This window comes from Ruditapes philippinarum, unplaced genomic scaffold, assembly GCF_026571515.1.
Source record: "Ruditapes philippinarum isolate M1 unplaced genomic scaffold, ASM2657151v2 ctg112_1_1_1_1, whole genome shotgun sequence".
NCBI lineage: Eukaryota > Metazoa > Mollusca > Bivalvia > Venerida > Veneridae > Ruditapes > Ruditapes philippinarum.
In genome coordinates, this window is record NW_026854897.1 from 146,838 (window position 1) to 166,831 (window position 19,994).

Sequence of the window (19,994 nt, forward strand, 5' to 3'; positions counted from 1 at the left end):
TGCACATTTATTGTTTATTTGCACAATTTAAGTACATGTCTATAACATAATCTATTCAAAATTAATATATATTACAATATTTATGTACAAAATAAGTGAAAGTTCTCTCTCCATACAAATGCATGAACTACAAGAAGGTACAGTGATTCCTATAACCACAGTTATTCAAACAAAATTGTATATTCTAAACTTACATGCATACAAAAAGATACAATTATATAATACTATGAACGCCATGATATGAACGAAATTTATTTGAAATTGAAAAGTGTTGGAATGTAGATTTATTCAAATACGAAGAAAAACGTTCATGAAATGCGGAGTTCATTTAATTTGAAAGTTGTTTATCTGTGAATTTATTTCAATAGTTCTCTCAGGTTCATCCATTGTTAGAACACTTCATTAAGAGAAATATCAGTGGCCTTTTTACACAAGTTCTACTGTACTATCCTTATATTAGATGGACCATTAATGACAATGGACATGGTTACAGATAATTACAATATGTTCCATGTATTGTATCTAAGAAATTGCACAATAAAACATACAAAAACAGATTATAACATAGTATTAAATGTGTTTCCATGTATAGGACATTTACATTGTATGAAAACTTGTAAAAGTCCCAAGTATTTTTCACTGCATTTTACATAAAAGTAAAGTAATCTAAATTTAGTTTTCACTTTATTGTAGACTCAGATATGATATACAAGATCATCTAAGTTTGACCAAATTCATAAAATCCACCTAAATATTTATTTGCAACCATTGTAAAACTACTGTGACATCTATCTTGTTACATTTAAAACATATCAGCAATTATCAGAATAGTTTTTGTACTTCCTATAAATCTGAATTTAAAAAATATAAACAATCAGAATAATCAAAAAGTTAAAATAAAATTTTTACATATTCTTATCTGAAATAAGTTGTTCATTATACTGCGACCATGTTTAATATGCATTTCTGATTATTTTATAATCTTTCAAAAATTTAAATAATTTAAATTTGAGATAATCAAATTTCAACAAAACATCAATCATTGCAATCACTCTTAAAAATAGATATTCAATAAACGCCATAACATGACAGGTTGTACCTAGTATTTGGAATCCTTTAATCAGCTGAAACGAAAATGGCTATCCATACCAACCAGTATGGAGCCAGGCCAGCCTACAAGTTGGTTCAGGCTGGCCAGGCTCTATACTATTGTTAGCTCAATTTTTGTACATGCACTCAGATACTGAAATCCCTAATAGTCTGAATGGACTTTACCAAATTTATAGAAGGACATGTAAGAAATACAGCAAGTTAAATGTTAAGCAAAAATCACTGTTATACATAAACTACAGTCAGTGATTTTCCTAACTTGTAGAATTTATCATGAGAACTTAGATTGCTGAGAACTTAGATTGCAGCTTTTCAATGATGAATGAAGAATCCCGGTGATTTTTGTAAGCACTATTCTAATGAAGAAAGCATCAACAATTGCTTTAAAACTTTTGTTTGGCTAGTCTCTCTGATTTCTCCAGCCAGAAACATCTCATCTACAACACTATATACCTGCAAATATACAACGACAACATCAATTCAATAAAAACATTAGTCAAATTCCTGAATGTGACCGATTCATACAAAGTTCTGACTAGGTTTTTTATGCAAACATATGGTATCTTTATCATTAGATACACTAATTTACTTATTACTAAAAACACTATTCACAATGTTATCACTACATGTATTTACATTAACATGTTGGACTGAATTATGTATGAAAGGCAGCAAACTTTTGTATGGAAAGAATCATGTATATTATTGTCTGTATAAAAGACTTAACATAAAGTTAAATTGAGAACAGAAAATAAGTATCAGTATAAAAAATAACTTGTATTCATACCTTATAAAAGTTGAAGACTAGATCCAGTTCACAAACATTATGGAAATATTCATTGAGGACTTCTACAAAGTTGTGTATAGCTTCCAAATATGCTAGATTGTTGTCACTGACATCCACACATATACAGAAATATAATCCAGCATAACGTCTGTATACTATCTTGAAGTTACGAAACTGAAATAAAAATATACTATCTCTTGTGTTGAGCATTTTATTAGTTTTCCATGCCAGCGATTTTTTCCAGGATTTTGGGAACATGACCCATACCCATGGAATTGGAAATTTAAGCGATGTTTTGTTTAAAATTGGGGAACAATGCTTGACTTAAATTTTGCATTGATTAGATAAATGCAAAGAATCACTGTCTAGGATAGCATCCTCAAACACTTAAGCACTATAACATTAAAAGCCCTTATTTTCAAAGATTTTAGAATTTGTTATTCAATATTTTTATTTTGTAACTTTCAATTGTGAATTTTTTCCTGTGGATTGGGAAAATAATATACTATTTTCAATTGGGAATATGACCGAATTTCGCCTATAAAATAAGCCAAAAAAAAATCCCTGGATGCTGATTTACTTCTTACTAATTTTGAGTAAACTACACCTAAATACTGAACAACTAAATAAAATCACACAATTTAACACATAAATTGAAGTATCTATTTATTTTTTATTTATTATCATTTATATATTGAAGATACATGTATAGAAAAGGTTGAACCTCAACAAAATTTGTGTGTTTAGCATCTCTGACAGTAACGACTGCATGGACCTCTTCAATTAATTTCTGTTTTTCATCATCATCAAAATGCATGTACCACTTGGCCAGCCGGGTCTTCCCAGCCCTGTTTTGAATAAGTATGAACCGAATCTAAAATGGAAAAAAATGTATTGTTAGTACAAAATTCAAGTTAATATATGATGTATAAATAATTTTTGTAGTCCACTTAATTATGCTACATGATAAGATATTGTGCTATCTTGTGAATGGGCAATATCTAGAAGCGCAGAACAAAAATATTTCAGAATCTAGCTACATGGCACATTATAATATTTTGACTCTGTCTCATAATTTTTGTAGATCTGGAATTAAGAAAATGATTGCGAGACAAATAAATGATATCACTCATCAAAATAATATTAACGAATGCACTCAAATTATGTAATAAAGCGTTGTGTTATATTATTAAATTATCATCTAGCAAAGGCACTCAAATTATGTAATAAAGCGTTGTGTTATATCAATAAATTATCATCTAGCAAATGTGTATACTCCACCCACTATATTTACATTTAGATTAATAACTGAACAATAATAATTTACTTTTTGACGACAATGAGGACTATGAAAGACATTCAAAACTATGTATTGATTAATTATATGCAATTCAATACTTTTATTTTATCGGATAGACGTTAAATTACACTGTGATCAATAAAAATACAAAATGTTAATTTACCATTTTTAAACCGGAAACACTCCCACAAATAATATATTTACGCATAAAATCTTTTGAGTATTATCGTCCATATCACGTTACATGAAACAAAACTTAGATTAAATGAAATTATTGGACCAAAGCAGTGTTTAAATAAAATATCTACTAAAATTTTCTTCCAGTTTCACTAATAATCAATTAACGTATAGATTAAATACGGAAATAAATTTATTTGTGATGACAAAACTGAAACCGGAAATCAAACATTTAAAGTGAAAGTAGTGTACAAAGGAAATAAGTTGGCAGCCAAAAATGATGAAAACAGGATTATTAAACAAAGAGGAGTGCAAGTCTTGCATGGAAGACTTATACAGGCGATCGAAGACTTTATCAGACACATGGGAGCTGTCAAATTTCAACGGTAGTACGTATATTGTGAAGAAAATTGTACAAATTTGTAGTCTTAAAAATGACAGTGAAAAAAGTAAAGACCTACATGGGATATGCAACGAAATGGAATCAGACGAGACTGACGACTCTCCAGTGTGTGAAAGTAGCAATAAGCAAGTGCTGACTTTTGAATACCACGTGCTTTATAGTGAAAGTTATTCGGTACCTGTTCTTTATTTTAATGTATATAATTCCAATGGAAGTCTTGTGTCATTGGCCAAGGTTTGGGAACTAGTTCCGATGTATTACCGGGAGAGGTTAGAAGAGGACAAGTGGACCTTCCTGACACAAACGGAACATCCTTATTTAGGAAGGCCATTTTATCAATTACATCCATGTCACACTGATAAACTTATGTCTGCTGTGTCATCGTTAGATAAATCACCCAGAGACGACACAAGCAATTATTTGATTTCGTGGTTAAGTTCTGTTGGACCAGTAGTTCTCCTTAATATGCCATTTGAATATGCATGAGTTGTAAAATTTTCATTTATTTTCTGTGCAGTTCTAAGTATTAATGTAGCAGTATGTATATAGAAATTAAATAATTATCGGAATTAAAGTGATGCTTCAAGATAATTACTGACAGATCTTCAAACTTCAACAGACTTAATTATTAACACTTAACAATTTTATATAGACCATACATCACTAGAAAAAAGGGTTTACATATTTTTTCTAGTAATTATATGCACACAAATTTGTTATTTGTAACGTTACACAATTATACACCAAACATATTTGCCCATAGATTCATTTTCAAGCCAGTTGAAAAATAAATTTGTTAACGAAAAGTTTACATATATCTAGCTTGTTTCATTAAAATTGTCTCATTGACCAAATGGTTAATACGATTCCAATCGACACTTAAACAAATCTTAAAACTACACCTTGCCTTCTTTAAAGATCTAACTTTCAAAATGATTGCAATTCTCTTGTACATGTTATATAAGGCATCCGCCTAGATAGCTCAATATGATGGTATCAAAGTTAGATCGTCCAAAGGTCGCTGGTTTGATGCTCGACAAGGCGTGATTTCTCCTTTAAAGTTGATCTCGGACATTACGTGTAATGGCCATTTACTCTCACCACTGATCAAGAAAATAATGTGTGACAAGTAGTCGGTCATTTGCTAAGAAATTGGTAAATAATGGTTAGTCTAGGAAAGTTTGTTATATAGGTGACCGACAGTCGAGTTATTACCAAAAGCATTTGTTGAAATCGGCGTAAAATCAACCAACCAACCAAACATATTATAATGCTACAGTCAATTGTAATGTTGGGACTGTCGGTCCCAGTCCAAGGCGACCTGTAGCTTTTACACGGTCCCGCACAGCCGGGTAAATGCAATGGTTTTGCCGCCAAAGAATAACAGTGGATATGTTTACATGTGGCAGTATCAGTGTTTGGACATCCCACCCTATCTGCCCCTGGACCCCTGCTACAACCCTGAAAAAAAAAAACAATTCAACACTCATAGGCTTACTATAAGATACCAAATACAAAACCACCGATAACATTATAAAAAAAAATAATTCCACAATCAAAATTATAGTTACAGTCTATAACTATAATTTTAATAGTGGAATTTTTTTTATATAATTTTATCAGTGGTTTTGTATTTAGTTTCTTATAGTAAGCCTTAGAGTGTTGAATTTTTTTCAGGGTTGTAGCAGGGGTCCAGGGGCAGATATGGGTGGGTTGTCCAAACACTGGATATGTCCAAGTTGTGGTTATTTTCGCGGGAATTAATCATACTGTTCCCGCAGAGCGGCACTTTTACCGGGGTTGCATGGTTATCCAAAAATCGCACTCTCCGCTTTTCGTGGAGGAACTAGGATTACAATCGGCTGGTGCATATACTGTACATAACATATTAAATATGACAAAAGTGACAGATAATGTAAAGCAATGGTGTGAATTTGTCTAACACCATTGGCCATTTAGCCGGCAAATGCAACCAAAGCCCAAATCACTCTGTGGAAGTTTGAACACTCTAGTTCAATTGTTTAAGGTATTGCGGTCCGAGGTTTTTTCCCCGACATACGTTAAAGTTTGCTAGTGGCCTCGAAGCCCACTTTTTGCATAGCAATTATTAATGTAAGTTTGAATATAGAAATCAACTCTAGTTTCAATTTTAAAAGTTTTAGATGTAGATCTAACATGATTGTATACGTAGACTATCATGTAAAACGATCATAAAATAGCGCTCAGACGGTTTTATTTATAAAAGGAACTTGCGTTTTCCTTGCCATAGGGACGGCATATGCCGTCCCTTTTATTTTCGGCGTATTTGCCATATGGACGGCTTTTGCCGTTTCTATAATAATAATTATAATAATAATAATAATTATAATAATAATCATAATAAATATATAGATAATTATACCATCGACACTAATTATTATTATACTAGCAGATTTGGAAACATATATAATGATTATATCACTAATAACAAATAATAATAACAAAAAATAATAATTATATTAATTAATAATATAGTAATTTCTTAGAAAAGCTTCAGGCTAATAGATGATCAATAAATAAATAACCCTCTGGCAGCGAAAGGGTTAAAGGTGACCGGCCAGAATCTGTATGGCAATAAGTTATTTACGTGACTAATAATGTCCAATGAAAAACGATTTAATTTTAGAAATCTTATGTTTATGACGTCACATAGAAACGAGGAGCAAAGTTTCGTTGGCGCCAACGACATTCAGCAGATATGTATACATCATGGAAGGTAATTTAAATTATATTTTGTTTAAGTATCTATAGATTTTCTAGAAATGTGCATAATATTTTACACTGGCAAAAAGATGTATTCATTTAGGCAAATGACGCTTAACTAGTCGTAGAACTAGTGCATTTATTCACTTGCTCTTTTTCCATGGTAAGCCTACTCCCTAGATGTATGTATCTTTAATATTTAACTTATTAAATTTTATCTGACTAATCAGCGAAAACTCCATTAATTGTTAATTGGTCGTTTTGACAGAATTTCTACTTCTACTTCTTCTACATCATACTGCTTTAAGATCGATTACGAGCACTCTAAGCAGGTATACATTGTATACATTTAAGAGACAGCTATAAGATACAAGGGAATCCGGGAACCAGTCCCTAGCTCTTATTGAATAGACCCCTTGGTTCTTTTGCATGCCCAGTGTATAGCACTTTTTTGTTTGTTTTTGTTGTTGTTCTTTTTTTTTTGGGGGGGGGTATAGCATACATTTCAATTGCTTTAAGTTTACTTTGGGTGAATAAAGTACGTACAAAGTACTTTCCTTTATAAAGACAGAGAGTTATGGTACTTCTTCCCATTGTCTAAATATTGACGGTCTGGATGTGCAAAGCCTTTAATGATCCGATCTTTGCATTGAATAATTACGACATGGGTTCAAACCCCGTTAGGGGCAAGTCGTTGTTTCCTTGAGCAAGAAACTTTACACTCATTGCTCAGTACTGGTTCCAGGAACGGATTGTAAAGTGTGTCTATAAGCTTATAGCTTCCTACACAATCGAACTAAAATAAATTCGGCATATAAACAAATAATTACGATACCTTACAGTGGTTATGAACTCGGCTTATATGATTAAGATGTTTTTGTTTGGGTAAACGCTTTGCTACAAATAGCACTTCTTCATTTTTCACTTGGAATATGAGTTTTTTTTTAATTATTTGCCATAGAAGAAAAACTGAGGTTGATAATAGTCGATGAATTTTTGTTTATTATGATAAAAAGGAGTTGAATCTACATGTATATGGGAAGACATCTGACATAATACAATATTAAAATTTATTAAACAATTTTAAAGCTGCTTGCCTCTCCAGATGAGCCACACTATTTCAAGAAAATCAAACTTGAGAACAAGGTTGTGCGATTAATGACTGATGTAGCAGTATTTTTCACCATATTTCTACTGCGTGACTAACGCAGGATGGGCTATTTTTGCACCTTTTGGTCTCTTTTTGGTATTTTTCGTGGATTTTAATTAAGTACCCTTTGCAATGTGTAAATTACTTTCTTAGTTCACTTTACAATGTTTTAATTTTAAAATACATTCTTGAAAAAATTTATGAAAATTAGCATAAATATTCATGTAAATTAGCAAGAATATGGCGGAGGCATGCTGCGTTACGTGTTGTTCTCTTGACAAATAATATTTTTTTATCATTCAACAGAGTAAACTACTTCTTTTTGAAATGCCAGAAAACCAAACAACTCTTACTAGAAATAGCAATGGAGGTACAGGAGAGGATTTCACTGTTGTCGAATCAGGGTCAAGTAAAAAGGTATCCCAGTTTGTACCGTATTGCTTTTCCTACCCTATACTTTCATTCTTAACTTTATAACTGTACAGTACTATAATAAATCAATCACTTGTTTACTTTTCTTTATGTAATAATACTACTTTTCTCTTTCAAAAAGATGCACATAGCCAAATTAAGATATCATATATACTTAATGATATGATATTAAGTTTTATTGCTTACTTTTTGAAAACACTTGTTTTCAAACTTTGATTATTTTTTGTAACACAATTAATTAATAGTTAAATATGGCATTCCAAACTTTCAGACAGATAGAAGGAAAACAGACCGTAGCGATAAAGAAAGAAAAGTAAGTGAGGATATTTTGTTGACAGCCGAGGATCTTCTGCACGAGATTGATGACGCTATCAAACCTCAGATTAGTAAAGTGGAGTTCAGACCTAGTACTGTTCAGTTTGGAATTGATAATGCAATGCGCCGACATGACAGAGTTCAAATTACTAATGAGCCAGGAACAAGTAAGAATTTAGGGAACAAAACACGCAAGGATACGTGTGTTAAAGCATTTGATAAATATGGGCTTATTAACATAGACGCAGTAGCAAAATGGGTTACCAGTTCAAATGTTGACATTGATTTGACCACAGATACACAAAAAACCGATCATCCAGTTACGAAACAACAGAAAGAGAATGATAGCGTTTTTAAAAAGTCTGACGTAGCTGTAAATGAAATAGATCAAATAATTGACGGTATTTCATCTAAAGATCTTTTGAAAGAAAACAGAAATTCAACATCAAAAATAGAAAATAATCCATCAGTTTTAAAACATGATCTCAGTTCATCTCATACCACCAGCATTCCGCATATGCCTGCAGAGTCATTTCCAAAAGATTTTAAACCATTGCAGTCAATTCGGTTACCTCCTATTAATATCGAAGAAGTGAAAGAAAAAATCCCAAACAATACTGCCACAAATACCATAAGCAGTTCATTCATATACACTAAACCAAATAATAATTTGATCTTAAAAGTCAGTGAAGTTCTAGGGTCTAAGAGAAATGCAAATGTATCTGAATGTCGAAAAGACATTCCATCTAACGGACATGCAGCGGAACATCCGCCGGAACCAGAATATATACTTCCGGGTCAAGTGTCAGAAAATAGCTTTGGAAAGATCACAAGGGCAGTAAACGTTCGGAACATAGAACTCGACTACAGTGCAGCATTTGAACAACAAAAAGATATTAAAGAGAATGACTGTGGATTTGTCAGATTTTTCAAGCGCTTTTGCTGTTGTAGTGTGAAGACAGACGACAATCAGGATCACGTAGAAGACCGCATGGACGCTGTTGCGGAGATAAGACGGAGTATTCCAAGAAAAATATGGTCTAGAGTTAAAACATATTTTAGGTTTTAAATTATTTATTGATTTAACTTGCATCAGAAAAAAGTTTGTATTTTGCAAGCAATTAAGTATAGATCAAATTGAATGAATCTGGTATAGTATATATACAACTTTCATAAGGAAGACAATTCAAAACATACACATGGGCTGTCTAAAATAAGAATGTCCTGCCAGATTGTATAACGAGTAAGAACCCTATTTATCTTTACATGATGGCCAGAAACATTGAACATATCTGAATTTACCAGCATTGAAACATCACTTGAATGAGTATGTCACTCATATTTCAAATATAATATTTTATTCACCAGGACAAAAGTTCAATATATAATATGTATTTTACAGTGTCAGTTCTGAAGAAGTTAATCAGTATTGTTTTAGAATTGATTTCAATAGATCTTCCATTCTTTACATGTAGAGTGAATAAGCCTAGTATGGACGGAGATGTAAAAACTCAAATTATTTTGGAATAGACTGCTATTGCAGTTTATTTTCATTATGTACATGTACTCGTATTTTTATTGTAAATAAAATATAAAAAAAAAGATTAAGATCTTATATTGTAACTTAATTAAAAGTATCGTAACATTTTACTTTAAAAAATAGTTGCAAAATACAAGCTGGATTTTGTAATTGTGTCATTAAAATGCAATACATAACATGTATATGTATATTTGGTTGTTTTGTTTCCAAGTCATATACCTATAAAGTATAGGCTAAGTGTGTATTAATTTCTCAAGTACCACATAAAAAACTCGGATTGGAAATATATTGTTGGACACAAAGCCTCAAAGTTTTGGAGTGATAGAAAGTCTTATTGATTTATAATCCATATTGCCTTTCAAATGAATAGCTAAAATAAACTACAAAAAACAATGGGAAAATATTATGGACAGCAAAATTGCAGTTTGCCTTAGTTACAACATTTGACATAATTTTATAAGCTTGTGAGCAACTACACACAAAACAAACAAAAAATATTCTTAAATTACAATTTTCCTTTTCTCTTTTATTGTTTATGATTAGACGAGATCAGTCGACTGCTATATACTTAGACCTATGTATTATGGTGTTTTCTGAGTACAAGTAATAGCTGCCAGCTCATTGACAAACATCGCTTACTTTCAAGTGAGAAAACAGTTAAACGACGATAAAGGCATGTCTGCTAAAAAAAATACATGTATTTTGTTTTTGGCGCTGAAAGGATGTTTTGTTACCTATTCTCCCCATCAGTGCTGGGCGAAAACGACTGTCGGTGGTATTTGAGGACGAGTCCAGCTCTGGACATGTAGCTATTTCGCATCTTAATATCTTGAGACCATGCTGAGAGAATGTTAGTTATTATGCATGTAGTCAGAATTGTTTTTGCTGATAAAAGGCATTGTGTTTCTTTTTGAAAACATGAATTCACTTACATGAATATATATTTCCCATGTGTATTAGATAGGCCTTATTAATAGATGATCTCGAATTTGGAACCATTCTGCAAAGACTGAAATATAAAATATGGAAAATAAAATTAGATCTGGAATAAGATTGTACCTTTTATTTTGTTATAAAACGATCGATATCTATTTCAAATTCAAATAAGATTCACAGTTGATTTAACTAAATGTCTATGTCACCAGATCAGGGTTAGTTTTAAAAGTTAGCTAGGGAGGCAGCGCTTAAGCTGTTTCATGAAGAGTTGTTTTGGAAATCACGAAATCCGTTGCATTGCTAGACAAATCCACTTCTAGATCTATATATGTTAAATAAGACCTCTGTATTGTCAAGTAATCTGCATTCCTTACTTCTAAAATAAATAAGAAATTAACCCAATACGGTAAAACTGAAAATGTTTCAGGCTTGGTTTGATCTATCTTGTTCATGGGGTGCAAGCTATCGCCCACACCCCCTAGCACCGGCTGAAGCTGAACAGCATAATAATAAAATGGCGTTATTTTCAGAAACATCCGCAGCGGCGGTTAAAATAGAACATTCTATATTATTACACGTACGTGCCATTTCATAAAAAAAAAACAGTGTCTCAAATGAAAATAAATACTTGTGCCCTAGACGAAAAAACAATTAGAGGAAACTAAAATGGAATTTAAAATAGAAATTGAGAAAAAACAGAATCCCTAACGAAACCCCATCACGACAAAATTGAAAATGTTGCAGGTTCGGTATTGAGAGCCTGTTCATGGACGGTATCGGTGATTGCAAGCTACCTACCATGCCCCCCTAGCACCGGCTTAAAAGTCCATATCGATCTAGACAAGCCGTTGTAAGACAGAATTAATAGTAAAGCAAGGTGTCCTAATGGTGATTAGATCTATAGATACAGTGCTGTACCGTATTAAAGTAGAAATACTGGAACCATCAAATAGAATTAAGGTAAAATATCACCAATACATTAACAATGTCATGCTGAACGACCATTTAGAATCGAAAATAAAACATCTCTGATTGTCATTTAAAAAGGCCTCCACAGTGACACATCACAAAAAAGCTGATGCACAATAGAATAAGGCGAAACAGAATCCTAAAGCCTAAACGACAAAATATTTACCACTCTATCCAATATCTGAGCTCTTTTTTTTTAATTTTCTAGTAGATATAGATCTAGATCTAGAGCTGGCAACAATCTAATGGAAAATTAAAAATTACTTACTAAAAAGACCATTAAGATCTACACAAATCTACAGACAAATCTAGCTGTTGTAAAAAAAATGTAACATGGGCTTTTCACACGGCGCCAATTTGTAATTAGATCTACAAATATACTGCACCAGCACACATTTTTACTTATGACGTAATAAATGACGTGATAATTTTATGATGCCAATGTTTTTTGAACTTTTATCAGACTTCTTTGAATATGGCTCAAAAATGAAATACATTCGTTTACAAATAGTCCATATTCGTTCTGACAGACAGTTTAAATTCCCTACTGCAAAAAAAAGCATTTTATATAAAATGCCATGCCACAAAGCATGCACATTTTTTTTCTTGAATGCCATGCTTAATAAATAATCTGTAATGATATATAGAATGTTAGGAGAGACATTAGAACATTATATGTGTTAAATTGCGAAAGTTTCCTCGTCCAACATTTTTCAAATCTGAAAATAAAAGATAGATCTACTTTTCCCTCTTAATTTATTGTAATTTTAGTTACGTCAAAGTAATGTTTTAACGATATGCATCAACACGCAGACATTCTTTATTCACTGGATCAGCTATGTAGCCTACTCTTATGAGCTTAGGTTTTTTCCCCGGCATACGTTATAGTTTGCTAGGGGCCGCGAAGCCTACTTTTTGCATAGCAATTAATAATGTAAGTTTGAATATAGAAATCAACTCTAGTTTCAATTTTAAAAGTTTTAGATGTAGATCTAACATGATTGTATACGTAGACTATCATGTAAAACGATCATAGAATAGCGCTCATACGGTTTTATTTATAAAAGGAACTTGCGTTTTCCATTAACCCTTTCACTGCCATAGGGACGGCATATGCCGTCCCTTTTATTTTCGGCGTATTTGCCATATGGACGGCTTTTGGCGTTTCTATAATAATAATAATAATAATAATAATAATAAATATAATAATAATGATCATAATAAATATATAGATAATTATACCATCGACACTAATTATTATTATACTAGCAGATTTGGAAACATATATAATTATTATATTACTAATAACAAATAATAATAAAAAAAAATTATATTAATTAATAATATAGTAATTTCTTAGAAAACCTTCAGGCAAATAGATGATCAATAAATAAGTAACCCTCTGGCAGCGAAAGGGTTAAAGGTGACCGGCCAGAATCTGCATGGCAATAAGTTATTTTCGTGACTAATAATGTCCAATGAAAAACGATTTAATTTTAGAAATCTTATGTTTATGACGTCACATAGAAACGAGGAGCAAAGTTTCGTTGGCGCCAACGACACGCAGCAGATATGTATACATCATGGAAGGTAATTTAAATTATATTTTGTTTAAGTATCTATTGATTTTCTAGAAAAGTGCATAATATTTTACACTGGCAAAAAGATGTATTCATTTAGGCAAATAAACAAAGATTCGACGCTTAACTAGTCGTAGAACTAGTGCATTTATTCACTTGCTCTTTTTCCATGATAAGCCTACTCCCTAGATGTATGTATCTTTAATATTTAACTTATTAAAATTTATCTGACTAATCAGGGAAAACTCCATTAATTGTTAATTGGTCGTTATGACAGAATTTCTACTTCTACTTCTTCCACATCATACGGCTTTAAGATCGATTACGAGCACTCTAAGCAGGTATACATTGTTTACATTTAAGAGACAGCTATAAGATACAAGGGAATCCGGGAACCAGTCCCTAGCTCTTATTGAATAGACCCCTTGGTTCTTTTACATGCCCAGTGTATAGCACTGATACATGAGAGGATTACCTGGATTTCTTACCAGTACACCTCTAGGTAGGTGGGAAACACTGAAAGTGTCTCTGAAAAATCCCAAGGATGAAACCCAGGATCGAACCCGGGACCTCAGGTCCCGTGATAATCAATGGTTTAACCAACTGAGCTATCGCGCCACCACTGACAAAAAGATGTATTCATTCATTGATTTTGGAAAGAGAGAATAAATTCAATATCACTATCATAATAGTTTTGATCTGACAAAACTGCCCTTATATAAATAGCCAATACTTGTTTTGTTGTGTTTTTTGTTGTTGTTTTTTTTGTTGATATAAAAGTGTGTTTTTTATGGTGTTTTTTTTGTGTTTGTTTTTGTTTTGTTTTTGTTGTTGTTCTTTTTTTTTGGGGGGGGGATATAGCATACATTTCAATTGCTTTAAGTTTACTTTGGGTGAATAAAGTACGTACAAAGTACTTTCCTTTATAAAGACAGAGAGTTATTGTACTTCTTCCCATTGTCTAAATATTGACGGTCTGGATGTGCACAGCCTTAAATGATCCGATCTTTGCATCGAATAATTACGACATGGGTTCAAACCCCGTTAGGGGCAAGTCGTTGTTTCCTTGAGCAAGAAACTTTACACTCATTGCTCAGTACTGGTTCCAGGAACGGATTGGAAAGTGTGTCTATAAGCTTATAGCTTCCTACACAATCGAACTAAAATAAATTCGGCATATAAACCAATAATTACGACACCTTACAGTGGTTATGAACTCGGCTTATATGATTAAGATTTTTTTTTTTAAACGCTTTGCTACAAATAGCACTTTTTCATTTTTCACTTGGAATATGAGTTTTTTTTAATTATTTGCTATAGAAGAAAAACAGAGGTTGATAAAAGTCGATGAATTTTGTTTATTATGATAAAAAGGAGTTGAATCTACATGTATATGGGAAGACATCTGACATAATACAATATTAAAATTTATTAAACAATTTTAAAGCTGCTTGCCTCTCCAGATGAGCCACACTATTTCAAGAAAATCAAACTTGAGAACAAGGTTGTGCGATTAATGACTGATGTAGCAGTATTTTTTCACCATATTTCTACTGCGTGACTAACGCAGGATGGGCTATTTTTGCACCTTTTGGTCTCTTTTTGGTATTTTTCGTGGATTTTAATTAAGTACCCTTTGCAATGTGTAAATTACTTTCTTAGTTCACTTTACAATGTTTTAATTTTAAAATACATTCTTGAAAAAATTTATGAAAATTAGCATAAATATTCATGTAAATTAGCAAGAATATGGCGGAGGCATGCTGCGTTACGTGTTGTTCTCTTGACAAATAATATTTTTTTATCATTCAACAGAGTAAACTACTTCTTTTTGAAATGCCAGAAAACCAAACAACTCTTACTAGAAATAGCAATGGAGGTACAGGAGAGGATTTCACTGTTGTCGAATCAGGGTCAAGTAAAAAGGTATCCCAGTTTGTACCGTATTGCTTTTCCTACCCTATACTTTCATTCTTAACTTTATAACTGTACAGTACTATAATAAATCAATCACTTGTTTACTTTTCTTTATGTAATAATACTACTTTTCTCTTTCAAAAAGATGCACATAGCCAAATTAAGATATCATATATACTTAATGATATGATATTAAGTTTTATTGCTTACTTTTTGAAAACATTTGTTTTCAAACTTTGATTATTCTTTGTAACACAATTAATTAATAGTTAAATATGGCATTCCAAACTTTCAGACAGATAGAAGGAAAACAGACCGTAGCGATAAAGAAAGAAAAGTAAGTGAGGATATTTTGTTGACTGCCGAGGATCTTCTGTACGAGATTGATGACGCTATCAAACCTCAGATTAGTAAAGTGGAGTTCAGACCTAGTACTGTTCACCTTGGAATTGATAATGAAATGCGCCGACATGACAGAGTTAAAATTACTAATGAGCCAGGAACAAGTAAGTATTTAGGGAACAAAACACGCAAGGATACGTGTGTTAAGGCATTTGATAAATATGGGCATATTAACATAGACGCAGTAGCAAAATGGGTTACCAGTTCAAATGTTGACATTGATTTGACCACAGATACACAAAAAAAAACGATCATCCAGTTACGAAACAACAGAAAGAGAATGATAGCGTTTTTAAAAAGTCTGACGTAGCTGTAAATGAAATAGATCAAATAATTGACGGTATTTCATCTAAAGATCTTTTGAAAGAAAACAGAAATTCAACATCAAAAATAGAAAATAATCCATCAGTTTTAAAACATGATCTCAGTTCATCTCATACCACCAGCATTCCGCATATGCCTGCAGAGTCATTTCCAAAAGATTTTAAACCATTGCAGTCAATTCGGTTACCTCCTATTAATATCGAAGAAGTGAAAGAAAAAATCCCAAACAATACTGCCACAAATACCATAAGCAGTTCATTCATATACACTAAACCAAATAATAATTTGATCTTAAAAGTCAGTGAAGTTCTAGGGTCTAAGAGAAATGCAAATGTATCTGAATGTCGAAAAGACATTCCATCTAACGGACATGCAGCGGAACATCCGCCGGAACCAGAATATATACTTCCGGGTCAAGTGTCAGAAAATAGCTTTGGAAAGATCACAAGGGCAGTAAACGTTCGGAACATAGAACTCGACTACAGTGCAGCATTTGAACAACAAAAAGATATTAAAGAGAATGACTGTGGATTTGTCAGATTTTTCAAGCGCTTTTGCTGTTGTAGTGTGAAGACAGACGACAATCAGGATCACGTAGAAGACCGCATGGACGCTGTTGCGGAGATAAGACGGAGTATTCCAAGAAAAATATGGTCTAGAGTTAAAAACATATTTTAGGCTTTAAATTATTTATTGATTTAACAGGCATCAGAAAAAAAGTTTGTATTTTGCAAGCAATTAAGTATAGATCAAATTGAATGAATCTGGTATAGTATATATACAACTTTCATAAGGAAGACAATTCAAAACATACACATGGGCTGTCTATATTAGAATGTCCTGCCAGATTGTATAACGAGTAAGGACCCTATTTATCTTTACATGATGGCCAGAAACATTGAACATATCTGAATTTACCAGCATTGAAACATCACTTGAATGAGTATGTCACTCATATTTCAAATATAATATTTTATTCACCAGGACAAAAGTTCAATATATAATATGTATTTTACAGTGTCAGTTCTGAAGAAGTTAATCAGTATTGTTTTAGAATTGATTTCAATAGATCTTCCATTCTTTACATGTAGAGTGAATAAGCCTAGTATGGACGGAGATGTAAAAACTCAAATTATTTTGGAATAGACTGCTATTGCAGTTTATTTTCATTATGTACATGTACTCGTATTTTTATTGTAAATAAAATATAAAAAAAAAGATTAAGATCTTATATTGTAACTTAATTAAAAGTATCGTAACATTTTACTTTAAAAAATAGTTGCAAAATACAAGCTGGATTTTGTAATTGTGTCATTAAAATGCAATACATAACATGTATATGTATATTTGGTTGTTTTGTTTCCAAGTCATATACCTATAAAGTATAGGCTAAGTGTGTATTAATTTCTCAAGTACCACATATAAAAAACTCGGATTGGAAATATATTGTTGGACACAAAGCCTCAAAGTTTTGGAGTGATAGAAAGTCTTATTGATTTATAATCCATATTGCCTTTCAAATGAATAGCTAAAATAAACTACAAAAAACAATGGGAAAATATTATGGACAACAAAATTGCAGTTTGCCTTAGTTACAACATTTGACATAATTTTATAAGCTTGTGAGCAACTACACACAAAACAAACAAAAAATATTCTTAAATTACAATTTTCCTTTTCTCTTTTATTGTTTATGATTAGACGAGATCAGTCGACTGCTATATACTTAGACCTATGTATTATGGTGTTTTCTGAGTACAAGTAATAGCTGCCAGCTCATTGGCAAACATCGCTTACTTTCAAGTGAGAAAACAGTTAAACGACGATAAAGGCATGTCTGCTAAAAAAAATACATGTATTTTGTTTTTTGGCGCTGAAAGGATGTTTGTTACCTATTCTCCCCATCAGTGCTGGGCGAAAACGACTGTCGGTGGTATTTGAGGACGAGTCCAGCTCTGGACATGTAGCTATTTCGCATCTTAATATCTTGAGACCATGTTGAGAGAATGTTAGTTATTATGCATGTAGTCAGAATTGTTTTTGCTGATGAAAGGCATTGTGTTTCTTTTTGAAAACATGAATTCACTTACATGAATATATATATTTCCCATGTGTATTAGATAGGCCTTATTAATAGATGATCTCGAATTTGGAACCATTCTGCAAAGACTGAAATATAAAATATGGAAAATAAAATTAGATCTGGAATAAGATTGTACCTTTTATTTTGTTATAAAACGATCGATATCTATTTCAAATTCAAATAAGATTCACAGTTGATTTAACTAAATGTCTATGTCACCAGATCAGGGTTAGTTTTAAAAGTTAGCTAGGGAGGCAGCGCTTAAGCTGTTTCATGAAGAGTTGTTTTGGAAATCACGAAATCCGTTGCATTGCTAGACAAATCCACTTCTAGATCTATATATGTTAAATAAGACCTCTGTATTGTCAAGTAATCTGCATTCCTTACTTCTAAAATAAATAAGAAATTAACCAATACGGTAAAACTGAAAATGTTTCAGGCTTGGTTTGATCTATCTTGTTCATGGGGTGCAAGCTATCGCCCACACCCCCTAGCACCGGCTGAAGCTGAACAGCATAATAAGGGAAATGGCGTTATTTTTCAAAAACATCCGCAGCGGCGGTTAAAATAGAACATTCTATATTATTACACGTACGTGCCATTTCATAAAAAAAAAACAGTGTCTCAAATGAAAATAAATACTTGTTGCCCTAGACGAAAAAACAATTAGAGGAAACTAAAATGGAATTTAAAATAGAAATTGAGAAAAAACAGAATCCCTAACGAAACCCCATCACGACAAAATTGAAAATGTTGCAGGTTCGGTATTGAGAGCCTGTTCATGGACGGTATCGGTGATTGCAAGCTACCTACCATGCCCCCTAGCACCGGCTTAAAAGTCCATATCGATCTAGACAAGCCGTTGTAAGACAGAATTAATAGTAAAGCAAGGTGTCCTAATGGTGATTAGATCTATAGATACAGTGCTGTACCGTATTAAAGTAGAAATACTGGAACCATCAAATAGAATTAAGGTAAAATATCACCAATACATTAACAATGTCATGCTGAACGACCATTTAGAATCGAAAATAAAACATCTCTGATTGTCATTTAAAAGGCCTCCACAGTGACACATCACAAAAAAGCTGATGCACAAATAGAATACGGCGAAACAGAATCCTAAAGCCTAAACGACAAAATATTTACCACTCTATCCAATATCTGAGCTCTTTTTTTTTTAATTTTCTAGTAGATATAGATCTAGATCTAGAGCTGGCAACAATCTAATGGAAAATTAAAAATTACTTACTAAAAAGACCATTAAGATCTACACAAATCTACAGACAAATCTAGCTGTTGTAAAAAAAATGTAACATGGGCTTTTCACACGGCGCCAATTTGTAATTAGATCTACAAATATACTGCACCAGCACACATTTTTACTTATGACGTAATAAATGACGTGATAATTTTATGATGCCAATGTTTTTTGAACTTTTATCAGACTTCTTTGAATATGGCTCAAAAATGAAATACATTCGTTTACAAATAGTCCATATTCGTTCTGACAGACAGTTTAAATTCCCTACTGCAAAAAAAAGCATTTTATATAAAATGCCATGCCACAAAGCATGCACATTTTTTTTCTTGAATGCCATGCTTAATAAATAATCTGTAATGATATATAGAATGTTAGGAGAGACATTAGAACATTATATGTGCTAAATTGCGAAAGTTTCCTCGTCCAACATTTTTCAAATCTGAAAATAAAAGATAGATCTACTTTTCCCTCTTAATTTATTGTAATTTTAGTTACGTCAAAGTAATGTTTTTAACGATATGCATCAACACGCAGACATTCTTTATTCACTGGATCAGCTATGT

At 32.2% G+C, this 19,994-nt stretch overlaps 4 protein-coding genes across 4 annotated transcripts; 3 read left to right on the forward strand and 1 right to left on the reverse strand.

The window, feature by feature from the left end:
* LOC132741456 (AP-2 complex subunit sigma) lies at window positions 1–3,511 on the reverse strand. Its single transcript, XM_060729620.1, has 4 exons — window positions 3,361–3,511; window positions 2,622–2,771; window positions 1,898–2,071; window positions 1–1,563 (listed from the first exon to the last, which is right to left on the reverse strand). The coding sequence occupies exons 1-4, from the start codon at window positions 3,403–3,405 to the stop codon at window positions 1,462–1,464; spliced, it is 471 nt and encodes a 156-aa protein (XP_060585603.1). The 5' UTR covers window positions 3,406–3,511; the 3' UTR covers window positions 1–1,461.
* A 41-nt stretch (window positions 3,512–3,552) lies between these two features.
* Window positions 3,553–4,594, forward strand: LOC132741455 (ubiquitin-like-conjugating enzyme ATG10). Its single transcript, XM_060729618.1, has one exon. It carries the CDS (start codon window positions 3,652–3,654, stop codon window positions 4,261–4,263), a length of 612 nt encoding a protein of 203 aa, XP_060585601.1. The 5' UTR covers window positions 3,553–3,651; the 3' UTR covers window positions 4,264–4,594.
* A 2,433-nt stretch (window positions 4,595–7,027) lies between these two features.
* LOC132741454 (uncharacterized) lies at window positions 7,028–10,879 on the forward strand. The gene is made up of 2 exons (XM_060729617.1): window positions 7,028–8,086; window positions 8,373–10,879. The coding sequence occupies exons 1-2, from the start codon at window positions 7,997–7,999 to the stop codon at window positions 9,483–9,485; spliced, it is 1,203 nt and encodes a 400-aa protein (XP_060585600.1). The 5' UTR covers window positions 7,028–7,996; the 3' UTR covers window positions 9,486–10,879.
* A 4,182-nt stretch (window positions 10,880–15,061) lies between these two features.
* LOC132741447 (uncharacterized) lies at window positions 15,062–16,739 on the forward strand. Its single transcript, XM_060729605.1, has 2 exons — window positions 15,062–15,367; window positions 15,654–16,739. The coding sequence occupies exons 1-2, from the start codon at window positions 15,278–15,280 to the stop codon at window positions 16,068–16,070; spliced, it is 507 nt and encodes a 168-aa protein (XP_060585588.1). The 5' UTR covers window positions 15,062–15,277; the 3' UTR covers window positions 16,071–16,739.
* Window positions 16,740–19,994: the final 3,255 nt, after the last annotated feature.